This window comes from Myotis myotis, unplaced genomic scaffold (genome assembly GCF_014108235.1).
Source record: "Myotis myotis isolate mMyoMyo1 unplaced genomic scaffold, mMyoMyo1.p scaffold_m19_p_3, whole genome shotgun sequence".
Taxonomy (NCBI): domain Eukaryota; kingdom Metazoa; phylum Chordata; class Mammalia; order Chiroptera; family Vespertilionidae; genus Myotis; species Myotis myotis.
In genome coordinates this window covers 6,945,144-6,963,571 of record NW_023416335.1, presented here as the reverse complement: position 1 = coordinate 6,963,571, position 18,428 = coordinate 6,945,144, and the positions used below count along the sequence as shown (strand labels likewise).

Here is an 18,428-nt window from a genome sequence, read left to right as displayed (position 1 = left end):
AAACATGATATCTATACAAACAAGTTGCCTACATCTCTCACACAATTCTATCTTGTCGGATCGTAGAAGGCATTAAATTGGTTTTTAAAGCAATTCCCAACATCTAATGAGCCATATGCTTATTATGTTTTGGACACATTTATTTGCCATTTCCTAACAGAGCTATGACTCAGCTGTGTGTCTCTGAAGGCCCGTCCGCGTTTACCCAAAGAGCTTGGTTTCTCTAAGCTCCATCGGCAGCGTGGCCTGGGCATCTCTGCTGGCAGCCTACCCGCTGGGCTCCCACTCAGTGGGCAGCGGACCGGCGAGTGCTCACTTTGCCATTAGCAGGCACCGCCAATACATGACTCAAGTTCTGTAACTGGTAAGACAGGGGCTCCTACAGCAAGAAAGCAGCCGGTCTCTTACACGCTCAGCAAAGTCAAAAACAAAAAAAAACACTTCAGTGCTGGAAACTAGCAACCATAATGCAAATACAGGCACGCGCCTTCATGCAGGAAAGGACCGAGGTGGTCACTATGGGGAAATGCATTTCATCCACCTTGAAATGTTGGGGTAAATGTAGTCTAATATAAAATAGGAGAACTCTCAGTCTTTGGATCTGTCCCTTTTCATCAGTCTATGTTGTTCTCTATAATCCACAAATGAGTGAGATCATATGGTATTTATCTTTCTCTGACTGGCTTATTTCACAGATCCAAAGACTGAGAAACAGCAATCAGGCTATCAATCCCCAGAAGGAAAGTAGGGGAGGGCGGGGGTAAGGGGAAGAGATCAACCGAAGGACTTGTATACATGTATATAAGCCAAACCAATGGACATGGACAACAGGGGGATGGGATTGTGAGTGTGCGGGGCGGAGGGGCGGGGGAGGTTGGGGGTTAATGGAGGGGATGAGGACACATTTGTAATACCTTAACTAATAAAAAAAAAAAATAGGAGAACTCAGACACTCAACCAGCAATAGAAAAATTTCTCTTTGCTTATTTTTAAAAAATGACATCAGTAATAACTTTAAACACTTTATACCATTTGGCCACTAAAGTGATGTTGTTTTATGTCCCAAGACAAGAAGCAACTAGGCATCCACAGCCAGCAGACCTTGGGAATGAGGCAGCATTCTCTGTCTTACAGTTTAGGCATCCAGATCTCCAGGTTAGGGCATGTTTTGTGAAAGCAAAGCTAAGATAATGATGGCGACTTTCAGTCCTGGGGACAAGAATCCTAAGATGCTTGAACTACCAAAAATTAGAGGCCTAGTTCCCTTAGTTTTACAGGTGAGGGAACTGAGGCCTGAAACTTTAAGTGACTTTGTTTCTCCCCTCAAGGTGCTTATGATATAGTGAGAAAGGCAAGGCATGTGAAAAGGTAAATAAAACAGCAGTGATAGCAGAAAGCTGCAAGAGAGTTTATGATTCAATGTCAGGTGAACGGCCCATGGGCTAAGCCTGTAGAAATCTGCAAAGATGTGGGTGATTGGGCCCGGGTGGGGAGATGTGAGCAGCTTGAACCAAACTTTGAAAAGCAAGTGTGTGTGGTTTTGATAAGGACAGCCGGGATTTTGAGAACATCAAAGGCTTATGATAGGGAAAAGGAGGTCGATTTTCCTGCCAAGTCACATGGATATATTCTCTTAAATGTAGGCATGTGGATGTGCTATGACTTACTTATAAGTTTATTTTCATTTCATCTAAAAAGTAACAGGAATGCATCACAAACACTTGGAAAATCAGAGAAGTCACCCATGATTATTCCTACCCTATTACAAACAATTGGTCTCTCTTTGAAACCTGCCAGTTAGTTTTAGCAAAATGTAAGCTCCTTTATTGTAAATTTAGTTTCCATTTATTTTTTAAAAAAAACAAAACTGGAGAGATCCTTGGTTCACAATAAGAACTGAATTGAAATTTTTGGCAAACAAAAGAAGAGGAACTCAAGTTTATACATAATCAGCTCTGACTTTTAAGCATTGATATATATCAAAAAAGCTGCATGGAGAAAGAAGAGAAACATTTTCACACATGGGTAGACACAGATACAAATATGGCTAAAGTTGGGAAATGCTGACATAATGTTTTAATCAGATTTTAAAAGCAATGATAAAGATAATATTGAACTGGCTTGAAAGTACTTTATTTGCATCTTTGAAAGGCGCTCACTTTGAAAATATTACTTCTGTAGGGCCTTTCCCCGTTGCTGTACTGATTTGAAGGTTGCCATGAGCACCCGGAAGGGAGGAAGGGAGAGAGATAGTGACAGGCGCCCTGGAGGGTGGAAAGAACCTGTGAGACAATTCCAGGGAGAACTAAAATAGCTAGTCAGTCATTTGCCAAATGTATATGAAGTAATTTACTTTTTATAAGGTTCCTTCAGCTGAATAAAATGATTTCACTTTTGGATGTTTCTGTGATTCTAACGAAAACATGACTCATCCATCTGATGGCTCATTCTTCCTCTTGAGGCTACACCTTCATAATCAGGAGGAAGGAGGAATGAGTGGAGCCACAGAGGGTGGTCTGATGACGGCTTTGCTGCTTGCAAAGTAAACAGATGCCCCATGTGCTTCCTGTCTTTGTATTGACGTATACCTCTGACAATATGGTTTCTGGACTGTAATGTTTGTTATTTTGTAGCACTACACGTACATGTCAGCGCAGACGTGCTTGAAATGTCCGCCACACCACCCAGACCTTGCTGAGGAGGCTGCTTTACTGACTGATGAGCATGTTTGCTCTACATCTAGAAGCTTCTTTCCCATGGGAAGTGAGGGTCCAAGTCACTTCAATTCATTATCTGATTCTGTGAAAGCCACCTCAGCACAAAGGCAGAGAAGAAGCCTAGCTCCTTAAAGGGGAACCAAGATGGGCCTGGGGTAGCCTGTGCCGGTGACAACCAGTAGAATGATGGCTCAGAGATGTCCTGAGAAGGCATCAGAGGACTGACCCCGCCCCCCACCCCATCTTGGGGTATTCCTTTAGCGTCAAAAACAGTGGCCACCTCATGAAAACAAATCTGCAAAGAGCTTTGTTCCCATTTAAATATATATACCAGAAAGTTGATATGAAGTGTGTTTTAGGGTAGTTATAATGCCCATGAATATTTTCAGTATTGCTCATTACAGGCGTACCATACACTGATTGATCCAAATTACGGCAGTCCTACACTCACACTTCGGTCAATAGCCAATTATGCATTATAAACTGTTGCAATCCTTCAGGTTCTTAGATCTAAGAAAGACATTATAATGCAGTGTTTAGGACACAAATTACCTGGGTTCCCAAACTTGACTCTGCTAGCTAATAGTTGTGTGGCCTTGGGCATGTTTCTTAACTTCTCTGAATTTTCATTTTTTTAAAAAATCAGTAAAATAACAATAGTAGCTATCTCATTTGACTCTCTTGAGGCTCAAATGAATTGATATATATGTAATTACTGTCAGAACAGTTCCTGGCACACAGAAAGCACTTAAATAAGAACTATTATTATCATTTAAGTTCTCTGGCAAGCAGCTAATCAACAAGCATAGCTATAAGAAACATGTACATAAATATTCATGAACATGGCAGCACTGTTCAAAACAACAAAAATCTAGAAGCAAGCCAGATGTCCATGAATAAGAAAGTAGATGCATAAACTATATTATATTCACACCATAGAACATTATACAGGAGGCAAAATGAACACCCTACAGAAACAGGCAACAATATGAATGAAACTTAGTAATGTAATTATATCCAGCATGATGACATCATTTTAAAGATAAAACAACTAAAATAAACATACAAGTATGTTTATTACTCTGTTGAATCAATGAAACCACATTAAAAGGAAAGCAAGAGAATGACTCACATAGGACTAGAGTAACAGTTACTTCAGGTGTAGAGGGGAAGGATGGAGTGAGGCCTTCTGGTTCTATGTACTTACTTATCAGAGTCTACTTTGTTTTAGATGGTGGGTGTGTAGGTGTTTAATGATAAAGAAGAAAGGGAGGAATAGGTAGGAGGAGCTATGGTAAGACTTTGTCATGAACCAAGGATCACAATTTATCAGATTGTGTATACATAAGACCTACCCCCAAAATAACAGCAATCATTGTCCACTGTTATAATCAATTTTGTTATATTATATTACAAATAATTAAGAGATAAAAGAGTCCAGGGATTGCTTGTTTGCATTGTGTTGTTCTAATTTTGGTTGGAATAAAGAGTAGTAAGATAGATATAAACACCTTCTATACTGAGGATTTTTCTAAAATAAATATTTGTTATTTGTTTTCTCCTCTTGGAAAAACAAAATGACAGGTCATGTCAGTGTTTAAGGTTCAGACAATGAAGATGATTTTGTTTAAAATATATAAATCAGTAATTTACTACTGGTTGAATCAGCAATTTTCAACTGATGTGCCACAGGAATTTTATTGAATTAAATAATTAATGAATGGCCTAACTGATTTGGCCCAGTGAATAGAGCTTTGGTCTGCGGACTGAAGGGTCTTGGGTTCAATTCTGGTCAAGAGCACATGCATGGGTTGAGGGCTTGATCCCCAGTGGGGGGCATGCAGGACTCAGCTGATCAATGATTCTCTATCATCATTGATGTTTCTATCTCTCTCTCCCTCTCATTTCCTCTCTGAAATCAATAAAAATATGTTTTAAAAAAAATAATGAATGAATGATGCCATTATCTGGGGTAAGGAGTACTGGAAAAATGGGGTGAGGTTTGGGGAGAGGGAAATACCATGAACCAAGCATAAACTGGGAAATCAATATTAATTATATTTGTATTGTAACTTAGACATACCAACTTAGAAATTGGAATAATTTGATGAGGGTCCAAGCTGTTGTATACTTTTGATGACATTAGGTTCTTAAGCAAAATGTTAACATAAATACTTAAACTACATAAAATAAGCCTTCTGAAATATTTACTACATATAAATTAATGTCATATGTACAGATCATTCTTATGTGTTCATTAAAATACGACCCCAAAGGATCTATATTGGGCTTTATTTCCTGGACCTAGAATTAATCTATATTTCTTGAAAGAAAATAAATTGCTTCGTCCCAAATATTACATAATTTAAACTTTTCCCTAATTTGTCTTTCTCAATCATTTTAAGTTAATGGTATATTTATCACATAGTTGTACCACAAATAGCCACATATATTCAATCATAACGTATGTTAAGTATTAACATTCTAATTCCAAAATTTCTGAAAGCGGGAACAGACTGATTGAAAGGTTTGTGGCTCATAAGTAAGACTGGCATCATCCACATGACAAATAACTCGAGATGTCACTGTATTTCCCTTGTTGTAATTTAGCAAGCGATGACATGACTGCTCCAGCCAGCAAGAAAAAGGTAATGAAAATATTGCCTTTGAACACAATGTGCTTAGATCTTTTAGCCTTTTGTCTCCTCAAAGGCCAATAGACTTTACTCTTTGAAATATGAGATATGCAAAAGAATGTAACATTTGGAATGCAAAACTGCATTTTGTGACCTATCTGTTTTGAATGTCTTCTCTACTGCAAACTCTAATAGAAACAAACAAACAAAATCAATGATTCTCATCACCTCCAATGTCCCTACCAACACCACACCACCGTGATGAAAAAGTTTTAAAAAGGTGATGATAATTTATTAACCAAAGTTTATTTTTCTACACATTGTTTTGGTGTAGATTTATAAAATGGATATTTTTGGCAAGTGAAATCCTATAACTGATCATCTCAGTTAAATGGCACTTGTGACAATATGGGAAGACATGTTATATAATGAGAGTTCTATAGGTCGTGTTTCTGGAGTTAAGTAAACTAGGCAGGTAAGCTGTCTTCCAATAGCTTTGGATGATGGCTTGGACTCATGTCAGTATATATCCATCTCATTCTGAAGCTATTAGATATATGAATCTGTAAAAGTCTCTTTCTTCTGAATTTTAATATGCAAATCAATCATTTTTAAAAAGTTCAGTCAATATTAGTCAACTAAATATAAGAAGAGTTTGATGTAGGCAAATTTCAGACCATAAAAGGACCTTATGTGCTTTTGAATTTTAAAACGAACTTTTCATTTTATAAGTTAAAAAGCTCAGGCCCAAAGAAACACGTGATTTGCCCAAGCGCATATTCACATATAAGGCTTGAAACCTGACTCTGCCACTTACTAGCCATTGAGTTAGTGCATATGTATATTTCTGACATTGCCCCTCCCACAAGAAAGTTGCTAACTTTAAAAAAAAATATATGTTTTTATTGATTTTAGGGAGAGGGAGGGAGAAGGATAGAGAGACAGAAACATCATTGATCAGCTGCCTCTTGCACACCCCCTACTGGGGATCAAGCCCTCAACCCAGACATGTGGTCTTGACCAGAATCCAACCCAGGACCCTTCAGTCTGCAGGCTGATGCTCTATCCACTGAGCCAAACCTGCTATGGCTAAGTCAAATAAGATTTAAGTACATATGTTTAAATATACCCAACAACATCTTAAAAAGTGTTCCAATCATTTCTAGATTTAGCCACCATGTCAAATAAGTAAGGGTGTTATGAAACAAAATCTTCATTCAAGTAGTCCTTCAATGTATAATTTAAGTATAAATTTGTATATTGTTTTCTTTGCCTATTTTTGGATGTTATAAGTGAAGGTTTTAGCTTTAAATAGTGGCAGGGTATGAGAACTATATTAGGTATAAAAAAATGAAGAATGCTGAGACCATGTGAGCGGGTTAAAAACTAGAAATGAGGTCATTTGCGTTGGCATTTCACTGAACCAAAGGGCAATAGATATCCACCCTGCGTTTTGCTGTACAATTCAGAAGGCTCAACACACTGGTAGTTCTGATGAAAGTTGTAAACCTGGTTGTTAAAAACACAGCATAGATCAAGTATGTAGTGATGGAAGATGATTTGACTTAGGATGATAGGCACACAATGCAATGTACAGATGATGTATCATAGAAATGTACATTTGAAACCTGTTTAATCTTATTAACTAACTAGTGGCCTGGCACATGAAATTCATGCACATTAAAAGGGAATTAATTAGAGGAATTATTTTAATATTGCTATTTGCCCTTTCTTTACAATAGAAGTGTCAGAGATGAAAGAAAATTAGTAAAATGTATATGAAAATCTCCCTCCTGTCAGAGTCTGGGGCATGCTGCGGGACCCAGAGTCAAGTCCCTGCCCACCGACGCACTCCTCGAAATCACGTGAGACCCAGACCTGGCCGGCTCCACCCTCGTCAAGCCCAGCAGGGTCGGGGGGCAGGGGGGGTTGCAGCCTCAGGTCCCCTGGTGCAGCTTCAGGTCCCCCAGCCCAATGCCGGGGTGGGGGCATGGCCTCAGGTCCCTCATCAAGCCTTGCTGGGCAGGGGTGTGGCCTCATGTCCCCAGACCCCAGCGCAAGGGCACAAGGGTGCGAGGGCATGACAACCATTTGCATATTAGCTCTTTATTATATAGGACTAGAGGCCCGGTACACAAAATTCGTGCACTTGGGTGGGGTGTCCCTCAGCCCAGCCTGTGCCCTCTCGCAGTCCGGGAGCCCTCAGGGTATGTCCGACTGATGGCTTAGGCGTGCTCCCAGTGGAGAGCAGGCCTAAGCCATCAGTCGGACATCCTTAGTGCTGCCGCGGAAGTGGGAGAGGCTCCCTGCCATAGCGGCTGAGCTCACCAGCCATGAGCCCAGCTTCTGCCTGAGCAGCATTCCCCCTTGGGAGCGCACTGACCACCAGGATGCAGCTCCTGCATTGATCGGGATGGGGCCGAAACTGGCTCTCCAACATCCCCTGAGGAGTCCCAGATTGCGAGAGGGTGCAGGCCAGGCTGAGGAACCCCACTGGTGCACGATCGGGGTTGGGGAGGGATGCAGGAGATTGGCCAGCCAGGGGAGGACCACGGAAGGGCTCCAGGGAATGTCCAGCCCGTCTTGCTCAGTCCTGATCAACTGGACCCCAGCAGCAAGTTAACCTACCAGTCGGAGCATCTACCCCTGGTGGTCAGTACATGTCATAGTTATTGGTTGACCAGTTGATTGTCTGCCCCCTGGTGGTCAGTGCGTGTCATAGCGAGCAGTTGAGTGGCCTTAGCATACCATTAGCATATTACACTTTGATTGGGTGACCGGACGACCGGACACTTAGCATATTAGGCTTTTATTATATAGGATGTCACCCCTAATGAATTTAATAAAAAAAGAAAATAACAGCAAATAAACAACAGCATAGAGAAAGTCTCATTTGGATATCATGTTTCTTAAATTCAGAACATTTTAAGGAAATATTGAACCTTCCAGTTGCTACTGTTATCCATCTGTTTTCCTGTCAACACAAAGCATACATTTGGGTTATTTAAGAGCATTAGCCCTAAAGTCACTGGGATGATTCCCTGAGATGAAAAGAAAAACAAACATCAGGGTACATGTCAATAGTTTTCTTTTTGCTGCCAACAGTCACCTGGCAGCTCACACTAGTCCTTCTACCAAATCACTCAGTGGCCTCACCCAGACTCCCTCAGCCTTCAGTGACAGCCTCTAAGCCTGCCCATGGACGTCACATCCAGGCCAAACTCGTTCATGCGCAAACACTAAAAGAGGACATTCTGAAATTGAGCAAGCAGGCTCCAGCATGGCTGTAAACGTGGGACCATAATCTTCTTGGATTTATACCACCATTGGTCATTGATTTAATTATATTTTAATCACACAGAGCTCACAGCCCACTAAAGTCCCTAGACTTATTTCAGATAAGGTTATAAGAAATAAATTTTTCAACCTAATCATAAAATGATTTGGTTTAGCAAAGTTGTAGAACTTCTTGTTTATCCCTGTTAAAATTTAATTCAGCCGTCAGCATAATCTGTCTTTCTACTTATTATCTATTCCTTTCTTGTGTGTGTGCCTTCTGTAGAATTGATAAGCATGCCGCCCTATTTTTCCCCCAGAATAAAAATGTTGAAGACACACAGCCAGGGAGAGGCACTCCTGAAAGCTTTTCATTCACCGAGGATTCCCCTAACACTTTCACACTTAGCACACAGAGATGTCATGAAGAATTATGCCAGATTTCTTGCTAAAATTTAGGGAACCATTTTGCACTCCAAAGAATCAGCAATATATAAATGATAATAATAATATTACATTTCTGATATCAGAAGTAAATAATTTTAACAATGAAAATAGAAGATATCTATCATTATTATCTATTTTCTTTAGATCCAAATGAATATTGTCATAAACTATACATTGTTCAACAAAAATACCAGAAGTTTCCAATGTTAATAAATTCAAAATTTCTTCAAAGACAGTTATTTCCCCACATTGGCCCATTTTTCTCCTTGGATTTTCTAAAATTAGTCAAATTACCATAATGTCTATACCAGGGGTCCTCAAACTTTTTAAACAGGGGTCCAGTTCACTGTCCCTCAGACCGTTGGAGGGCCGGACTATAGTTTTAAAAAAAAAACTATGAACAAATTTCTATGCACACTACACATATCTTATTTTGAAGTAAAAAAACAAAATAGGAACAAATACAATATTTGTATTTGCATGTGGCCCACGGGCCATAGTTTGAGGACCCCTGGTCTATACAAAGTGATTTAACATATTTTCATTCTAGATAAGCTTTGTACGAGAAGTATTATTTAATTTTGGAGACTAAAAGACAAAATTGGAGCAATTGTGTACCACCTCCGTCCCCCAAAATTCAAATGCCATGGAGCAAGAGGAGTTTCACCATTTCATATCTGATACACATACAAACACAAGTTTATAATAACACTGGTGGTATACAATGACCTTGGACATTACTAAGTTATATAAACACTAGAGGCCTGGTGCACAAAAATTGTGCATTTGGGGGGTAGAAGGGGTCCTTCAGCCCGGCCTGTACCCTCTCGCAGTCCAGGACCCTCAGGGAATGTCCACCTGCTGGCTTAGGCCTGCTCCCCGGGGGATTGGGCCAAAGCTGGCAGTCAAACATCCCTCTGGCAGCCCAGGAGCCCTCAGGGGGATGTCCAACTGATGGCAGGGAGTGGGCCTAAGCCATGGTTGGACATCTTTAGTGTTGCTGAAGAGGCAGGAGAGGATCCTGCCATTGCCGCTGCGCTCGCAGCCGTAAGCCCAGCTTGTGGCTGAGCAGAGCTCCCCTATGGAAGCGCACTGACCACCAGGGGGCAGCTCCTGCATTGAGCATCTGCCTCCTGGTAGTCAGTGCGCATCATAGCGATCAGTCGTTCCTGGTTGTTCTGCCATTAGGGTCAATTTGCCTATTACCCTTTTATTACATAGGATTATTTCAGCTGTTTAGAAACAGGTGTGTTCAATCAGAAGAAAACATGACTGTTTCTTTAATATTTAATTAACAATAAGCAGGATTATTTCACTAGTCATTTAATAAAATAGCATTGCCATGGAAACACATTAAAATGAACATACTTATTAATTTAAAATTCTGAGGCTTTGAAAAAATAGAGATAGCTATTGGTCTGGGCTTAAATATAAATAACACTTTCCATTTGTGCTTATAGAGATTATCCTTTCCTTACTGTATATTCTTGGCTCCTTTGTTGTAAATTAATTATGCATATATTAATGGGTTTATTTCTGGTCTCTCTATTGTGTTCCATTGTTCTGTGTATTGATTACTATAGCTTTCTAGTATAGTTTGAAATCAGGAAGTCTGATACTTCCAGTTCTTTTCTTTCAAGATTGCTTTGGCTATTTGGGATCTTTAGTGTTTCCATGCAAATTTTAGGATCTGTAAAAAATGTCATTGAAATTTTGATAAGGATTGCACTGATTTGAAGATTGCTTGGGGTAATATGGACATTTTAACAATGTTAATTCTTCTAAGCCATAAAAATGGAATATCTTTCCATTTACTTTTATCTTCTTCCATTTCTTTCATCAATGTCTTATAGTTTTCAGTGTACAGATCTTTCACCTCCTTGGTTAAGTTTATTCCTGGATATTTTTTATACAATTGTAAATTGTACTGTTTTATTAATTTCTCTTTCTGATATTTCATTATTAGTATACTAAAGGCCCAATGCATGAAATTCATGCAAGGGGCTCAGCCCTCACAGCCCCAGCTGCCTAAGCCAGCCATCACAGCCCCAACTGGCCCTTGCAGCCCCTCACAGCCTCGGCCGGCCCTTGAAGCCCCAGCTTCATGCAGAAGGCCATACGGACGGTTGTCTGGACGGTCGTCTAGACGATTGTTCTGCTGCTCGGTCTAATTAGCATATTAGCTCTTTATTATATAGGTTAGAAATGGAACTGTTTTTTTTCCATAGTTTGTATCCTGCAACTTTACTGAATTTGCAAGTTTTAACAGTTCTTTGATGGAGTCTTAGGGTGTACTATATATAACATTATGTCATCTGCAAGTAGAGACAGTTTTACTTCTTCCAAATTGAAAACAAAGAAGTAAATGGCTCTTTTAAATGATCAGAGATTTGCTCCACAAAAATAATTGTATGGTACTCTATACAATGGTGAAAAGAACGGAAGATGCTTTCACTAACAAACTAAACAGGAATGGCTGATATCAGGATGTTATTACTCAGTAATTTGTCACACGATTCTTTATGTGACATTTTATAGACATCTCTTCCCTCCAACCATCACCTTGGGTGATAAGCAGTCAAAGTCAATGGAAAAGGTTTTTGAAAGACTAATTGTCACAACCTTTAAGTGTCACATTCCTTTAGATGCAGTAGCAGTGGCTCAGCTGGGCCAGGAGGCAAGTGTTTGTTTCAACTGTTTCTTTAGGTCTGTCTCCTCTTGTTCCCTGCAATATGGGGGGGGGGGGGGGGGTGGGCCGGTGGGGGCGGGAGGGGACGGTTAAGCCTCAGCTAAAGAAGGCTCTGTTTATGGAAGAAAGAACACTGCCTGGAAAACAGAATTCCTTTTCAAATCCATTATGTTGTTAAGTTGGGGGTGGATAATTAGAAGATGGGAGAATACGTACAAATTAACCTAATAAACCATAATTGCTCATTTCAAACTAAAGCAGTGAAATAATGCCCCATGTATTTTTTCAGGAAAGTCTAGATTATTTTCACAAGACTTGGTCAAAGCTAAAGATCTTCCTCAAGCTATTTGAAATATGGGTGAATGGGAAAGATGCCAGTTGGCCAGATTGGGGATGGTTTGCTGCGGTGGGGGAGGGGATAGGTTTGATCCTGCCGCTGTTGCCACTGCCGAAGCAGATGGTGATGGCACTGGCATGGCTGGATATGGCAGAACTGAGTTTTGATTCCACGTCTGCCAGACTCAGACCTCCCCTTCCCACACTATTCAGTTCCCCTGGAGCATGTGTCCCAATCTTCTCATTCCTCAGAGTTCTCTGATAATGTGCCTGCCTTGCCGGACCTCCATTAGGCACCTGATTCCCTTTCATCAGGAATCCATTTGGCTTTTGATAGACATAATAGAAGCCAATGGACGTTTTCTAGCACTGTATTACCCACTTACTCAAATGACTTTGAGAAAAAAAGATGTGTTTGTAAGTATTTAGATGTACCCTGTAATCACTCTTAAGCATAAGTAGGGAATTACCATGAAAGTCAGATACTAGAGCAACATTAAATCTCAAGACCATTTCATGTGTAAAAAAAAAAAATAAAAATCCACATTCTTTTACAGTTAAATAAGAGAATGATCACAGACTCTGAGGCTTTGGAACAGTATCAGAAAGAAAATGATTGACCAGGTGGTGACTCCTTACTTCTAACCAGTATGGTCTTAGGGAAAATATGTCCGTATTTTCACTAGCTTGCATTTATGAAGACTCAAAAGGAAAATCGCGGATTTCCTTGAGAAACATATGGTGCTGTTCTTCAGGAGGTTTTTCCAGGCATGGGAAATTTGGTGTGCGTAAAGAGAATACTTAGTATATTCTTGTGAAAATAATCCATGGCCTCGTGTGCTTTTGTTCTTCACTCTTCATGGTGATTTCTTTTATTTCTACAAATGCTGTGAAATACGTCCTGACCCCAGCATTCACGCCTACAAGCTGTGGGTAACTTGGCTCCTGAAAACTTAAGGACCCATCTTCAGGCCCCACTAGCCCAGGAAAGGTGGGAGGAATTTCGAGTTCTTATTGCAGACTCTGAGCATACACAACTGTGCTCACAGTTGACTGTGATGATTGGTACCGCTCACTCAGAGGCAAGGGAGCCTGTGAGTTGGCATCAGATACTGGCTGTCAGTCAGGAGGAACCTTTCAGAGGAGTAGTTGAGGTGGATTCTTATGTTTCTAATCTCAAGGACTCTAAAGAGAAAAATAAAATACTTGGTGTATTTCCTGTGCAAACTTCAAAGCAGCATGTTTGACAGAGTATTAGAAGAGGTAAGTAAAAGTAAACGTCACCCACCTACGTTAAGTCATTTGACTATAATTAAATAATGAAATCATTTGGCACTTTCCCTACCCCAGTCAGAAAGAGAGCGGAATGTATTGACCACTCAGGGTAGTTTATCCAGAAAAAGTGGTACGCATGATCCCATTTCAAAGTAAATTCAGGTTAAATCTGGTGCATAACCTTAATACGCATCATTTTTTCCTTCTTGTGTTTCAAACAGATCTCTAAAAAATCAAACATCCCTCAGTGTTTTCTTACCATGTAGACTCTGCCCCTTATTCTGAATAATATTGTATATGAATTGTGAAGAGGTTAATTCCAAACTAACCCTAGCAATTATTTGATTACAATTATTCCATGAACAATCTTTGGGCAACTTCTAGCATTAACCGAGCTAAAACGGAGTCCTGTAGTTGTTTAGATGGCCTTGATGTCTAAATTCAAGTCTACAAAAGCAAAGTGACACACAATTCTCAGACAAAATTGAGGACAGCATTTGCCTCTGCTCCCCTTCAGAATGAGATGCCTGATAAAAGAACTCAAGCCAAATTACAAGATCCTGGGCACAGTCACGTAGGTGCCTCTGTATGAACAATCAAACATCTTCCTAGGACTCTCATTCAGAAGTTAAAATACCCCATCTACTGCCCAGTGCATGTTGGGAATAAAAGGCTGTTCTGATCCATAGATCCAATGGGATGTCTGATAATTGAAAGAAATTCAAGCAGAATTAAAAGACTATGCACACAGACCGATGTTGTGGCCATGCATGAACAACCAACACAATCTATTGCCATATACTTATTGGGGATGAAGCTGCTCTAACCCAAACAAAAAGCAAATCCATCGCTGTACATAAATTCAGATACCTATGAAGTTGCCTTTCATATGAAACTTTGGCAAGAACTGAATTTAAGTAAATACAACTCCACACCCCCTACTGACCACCCTTTTGACTCACTAATGCGCAGAGTTCTTTGCTCTGTGGATTATCTGCTGAGGTTTAAGGCAATCTGCATTTTCCCGTCAGTTCTCACTGCCTTGGCCCTGGTTCAATTCCAATTTAAGGAAATACTTGAAATACTGTCTCTTTTGGTAGCACGCAAACACTCCAGGAATTTGATGCTTTCCAGAATAAGCCATGCTTGTTATGTAAGTCCAATCAAAGACACACTTTCAGAACAGAACAAAAGGGATTAGATCCGCTTCAGTTTAGACTGTCTAAAGAGAGTTCTCAGTCATGGATTTGTTAATGGCTTTTGTGCAAATAATGGAAATGGAATCATGCATTTTTATTAGTCACCCAAGAAGCTTTTGGGTTTCAGGTTCTGGGGGGACGAGGGGGGGACGGGGGCTCCATCACTCGGCTCTTAACAACTTGGAAAACATCTTGCCTGATTAGGAAGTTAGTCATTTCACATGTTGACATGTACAACAGTGTGAAGTCGAAAAACCTCACAAATTTCATTTATAAGTAACAGGATACATCACTTTAAAGGTGAAACGCTCAAGGATTTGTGGCGCCTCTCTTTGTTCCCGATAATCCGATTTTACTTTTGGAGTGTCAGATATTTTGTAAATATATGCAGTTGAATTCAAACCACAAATTTTGACAATCCATTCTCTAACTCACTATCAAAAGCACTATTCTGGCTTATTGGTAGGTGTTGGACTCTGAGAGCCCAACCTTTGAGACAGGTTTAATATTTCACCAATCAGTAGTGTTCCAGTCCAAGCGCTCTCTTGTCATTCAGTTTTAAAACTTAAAACAGTTTTAAACATAAAGTGTTCTTGGAAAGGAGTGAGAAAAGAGAATTTGGGGAATGTCCTTGCAGTCCTCAATTTCTGGAGAATGTTTATCCCTTCTTGTTTTAGCCTTGGTCACAGACATCCCCTGAGGGTTTTCCTTTCCATTTATTTTCTCCATTTAAGGTTAACATATTAGGAGTTTTGCTACTGAGAGAGTAAAATAAATAGTTTGACGGAGCTTTCTCAAGCCTCCTGCATTGACCACTGCCTCCTCCCGGTTCACTGGCCTCTGTCTCTTCAACACAGGTGGTGTGCAGGCTACCAGCAGAGCTTCTTAGTGATGTGGCATATTTGTCTGTGTATTCTGAGGAAGCTGGGGGGAGGGGAGGAGGGGAGAGGAGCTGTTAATTTGTACGCACTGAAATATAAGAGATAAGTTTCTCCCTATCGCATTTTAACATCAATTGGCCTATGAAATTTTATTGTGAACTCCACTGTAAAATCATGGTACTAGGTGTTCGGTTCCGTATAACAGTGAAAACAATTGGGTGATATGAAAGCACTACAAAACAAGAATAGCATCTGAATTGTTTTCCGTTTATAACTCTAAGATTAAATTGGGGTGAATATCAGCACTGTGATTGTATTCATTCTTTATGTTCATTACCCTTGTCCTCATTGAGTACCAAGGTATCAGTTAATTCAATCTAGTCATCAAAGGTAAAATCCTTTTCCTCTTGGTTCATAATTATACCTCATATATTTTAGGTGCATTTTTATGCTACTTTTTCTTTGTATAATTTTCCCATTTATTTCAATATGCAAATTCAGCCTCTTCCTTTCACAGTATAAGCTCTGTAAAAAATCAATAGCATAGTCCATGTTTCAAAATTGTCACAAGATATATTTTCCAATACATTTGCAAAAATTCATAGCCCAAAACAATTGACTGAATAAGCCAAGTATGATTTTTATAAGAAACAAAAAAAGAAACAGATTTAAATAGTCATTTGAAATAATACACATTTTCAAAATAGTAAAGTATAAATTAATAAAATCTGAAATTCCAACAGTGCTATAATCTCCCTCCAACAATAGCTGCTAAATATAAGTAAAACTGCTCTAGATAAATAATGAAGATGAAACCATCTGATGAAAACTGGTTACATTTAGGGACTTAATGTTATAAAAAAAATTAAAGTCCCTGGAAATAAGTAATTCTCTAGTAAAGCATTGGAAATCTGACTAGAAATAGCTCCCTAATTATGACTACTTTCATGCTATTTTATTTCACCATTTCTTTCCCCACCCTGGGAGAGAAAATGGGTATCATCATCATAGTTAGCTGGTGTTTGCATTTTAGCTTTATTAGAATTTCACAGTAGTAATGAACAAAACTCAGCTTTCTAACAGAGGTGAACTGCAATGGCCATGTTGGAAGAGAATGATAGATGGTGAGCGGAGCAGAGCACATGAGGACAGGAGAAACATTCTGAAAGGTGGAGAGGGCGAGAACCAGGCAGACAGACAAGAAAGCCAAAGAAGCTCATTTGGTGCCCTTTACGGATTGAAGAAAAACATATTTATCGACAGTCTTTTTTGACAAATCATGACAGATTATTTCATTTCAACATTATCCCCACTCATCCACAAAGTATAAAAAAAAAATTAAACTATCAGATGTTAGAGTGCTAATATGCATGGCAACTCAGTTGCCGGAAGCCGGTCCATCCTTGCTGCTTGACACAGTCGCTGCAGGAAAGAAACATCTGCACAGCATATGTTTCAAGGGACCTGGCGTATATAGCATACTGTTCTTAATATGTTTGCTCCCCTTAGCGCTGTGTGTTTTAACCAAGGTCACCTCTCCGAGAAAGGTTGTTTCCCCAGGTAGGAATTTTTCCCTGAAGTCAGGGAGGGGATGCCTCTCCTAGAAAGGTTGTTTCCCCAGGTAGGAATTTTTCCCTGAAGTCAGGGAGGGGATGAAACTCCTTAACTAAGTGCCAGGCGGGCAGTTAATCACTACAAACAATCATGCTTAAGCTACATAATCTTTACTCCCTGGAATGGAGATAAGAAACGCCCTAACCTTTATAATAGAAATTGACAGGATTAAAATCAACTGGGATAAATACGGATGTAACAAGACAATAAACAGCAGAACTTCGCTGGAGATCCAGACCAGAACTGGCTGAGATCCTGGCTAGAGATCCTGGCTAGGCTGCTGATCAACTGAACACTGTCTCTGTGTCATTCCTTCTTCGCCGACTCCATCCACACCTTTGGGAACCCCTGGACCTGCTGGGGTGGGACTCCGGCACTCAGTGAGTGGTGTTGGGGAAGTTCATGTCCATCCAACAGTAGGCCCTAGCCATTAGCAACGGCCGCGTCGCTGGGATTAAACATCTCCAGAGAGCTCTGGCTCTTGTAAGGTTTGCTTCCTATGAGAGCATGTTCCTCATCTTTGGTCTTCGGGTATGGATAAATCAGAAACTCTAAAAATGGGCTAAGACGATATGACAGGGAAAGAACTAAGTCATCTCATGCATCATAAAATAATATTCAACATTAAAAAATGTTTTTCCACAATAATTGTTCTGCAAACATTTTATTAAAATGTTTATTTTTAATTTAATACATTAAATATTCCCTGGTAATAAATTGTTCCAGTAATAAATTGAATATAATAAATTGAATAATATGTTAGATTTCAAAGTTCCTGGGTATATTTTAAAACTTTGAAAGGTGACACTTTATAACTAATGATCTCTTCAGGCTTAAAGAGCAAAACCTTTTAGTTATAAATGCGTATGAGAGAAATTGAATTTTTTAAAATGAGAGCTTTTCTTCATTTTCACCCACTAATGGTCACCGTAAAATAAAAACTTAAGTTTATGGTTATGAGCATAGAACTAATAATAACTGAAATTTAACTTTAATAGAATTATAGATTCTGCCCACCTTATTACATCTTGATTTAAATAAGACTAATGATAATGAGATATTAACTCACAGGTACACCAAAAACCAGTTGCACGTTATGATATTTTGTTCTGCGCGCTAATGAACAAATTAAAACATCATTTTTTTTCTACAGGAAAACTGAAGACTTTAATAACAAACCCTCCAAGGTCACAATGAATACAGGTATGCCGTCTCTCTTAGTTTTAACCTTTTCAGCACTGCTCTCTACACACCATCTTGGCCCTAAATCATTAGGTTAGCACTCTGCTGACTCAAATGTGATCCTGAGTTTCTGATTAGATGGATAGTGTACACTCATTACTCAATGTCTTTGTCTT

General features: G+C 39.5%; 1 protein-coding gene across 7 annotated transcripts in view; it reads left to right on the top strand.

Moving 5' to 3' along the window:
* Positions 1–18,428, top strand: part of SORBS2 (sorbin and SH3 domain containing 2) — a 197,640-nt gene that overhangs the window by 87,231 nt on the left and 91,981 nt on the right. For all 7 annotated transcript variants that reach the window (XM_036298344.1, XM_036298345.1, XM_036298343.1 and 4 more), the window contains one exon: positions 18,224–18,273. In XM_036298344.1, the coding sequence (XP_036154237.1) occupies positions 18,264–18,273 (10 nt within the window). In that variant the 5' untranslated portion in view covers positions 18,224–18,263. The remainder of the gene's footprint in view (positions 1–18,223; positions 18,274–18,428) is intronic.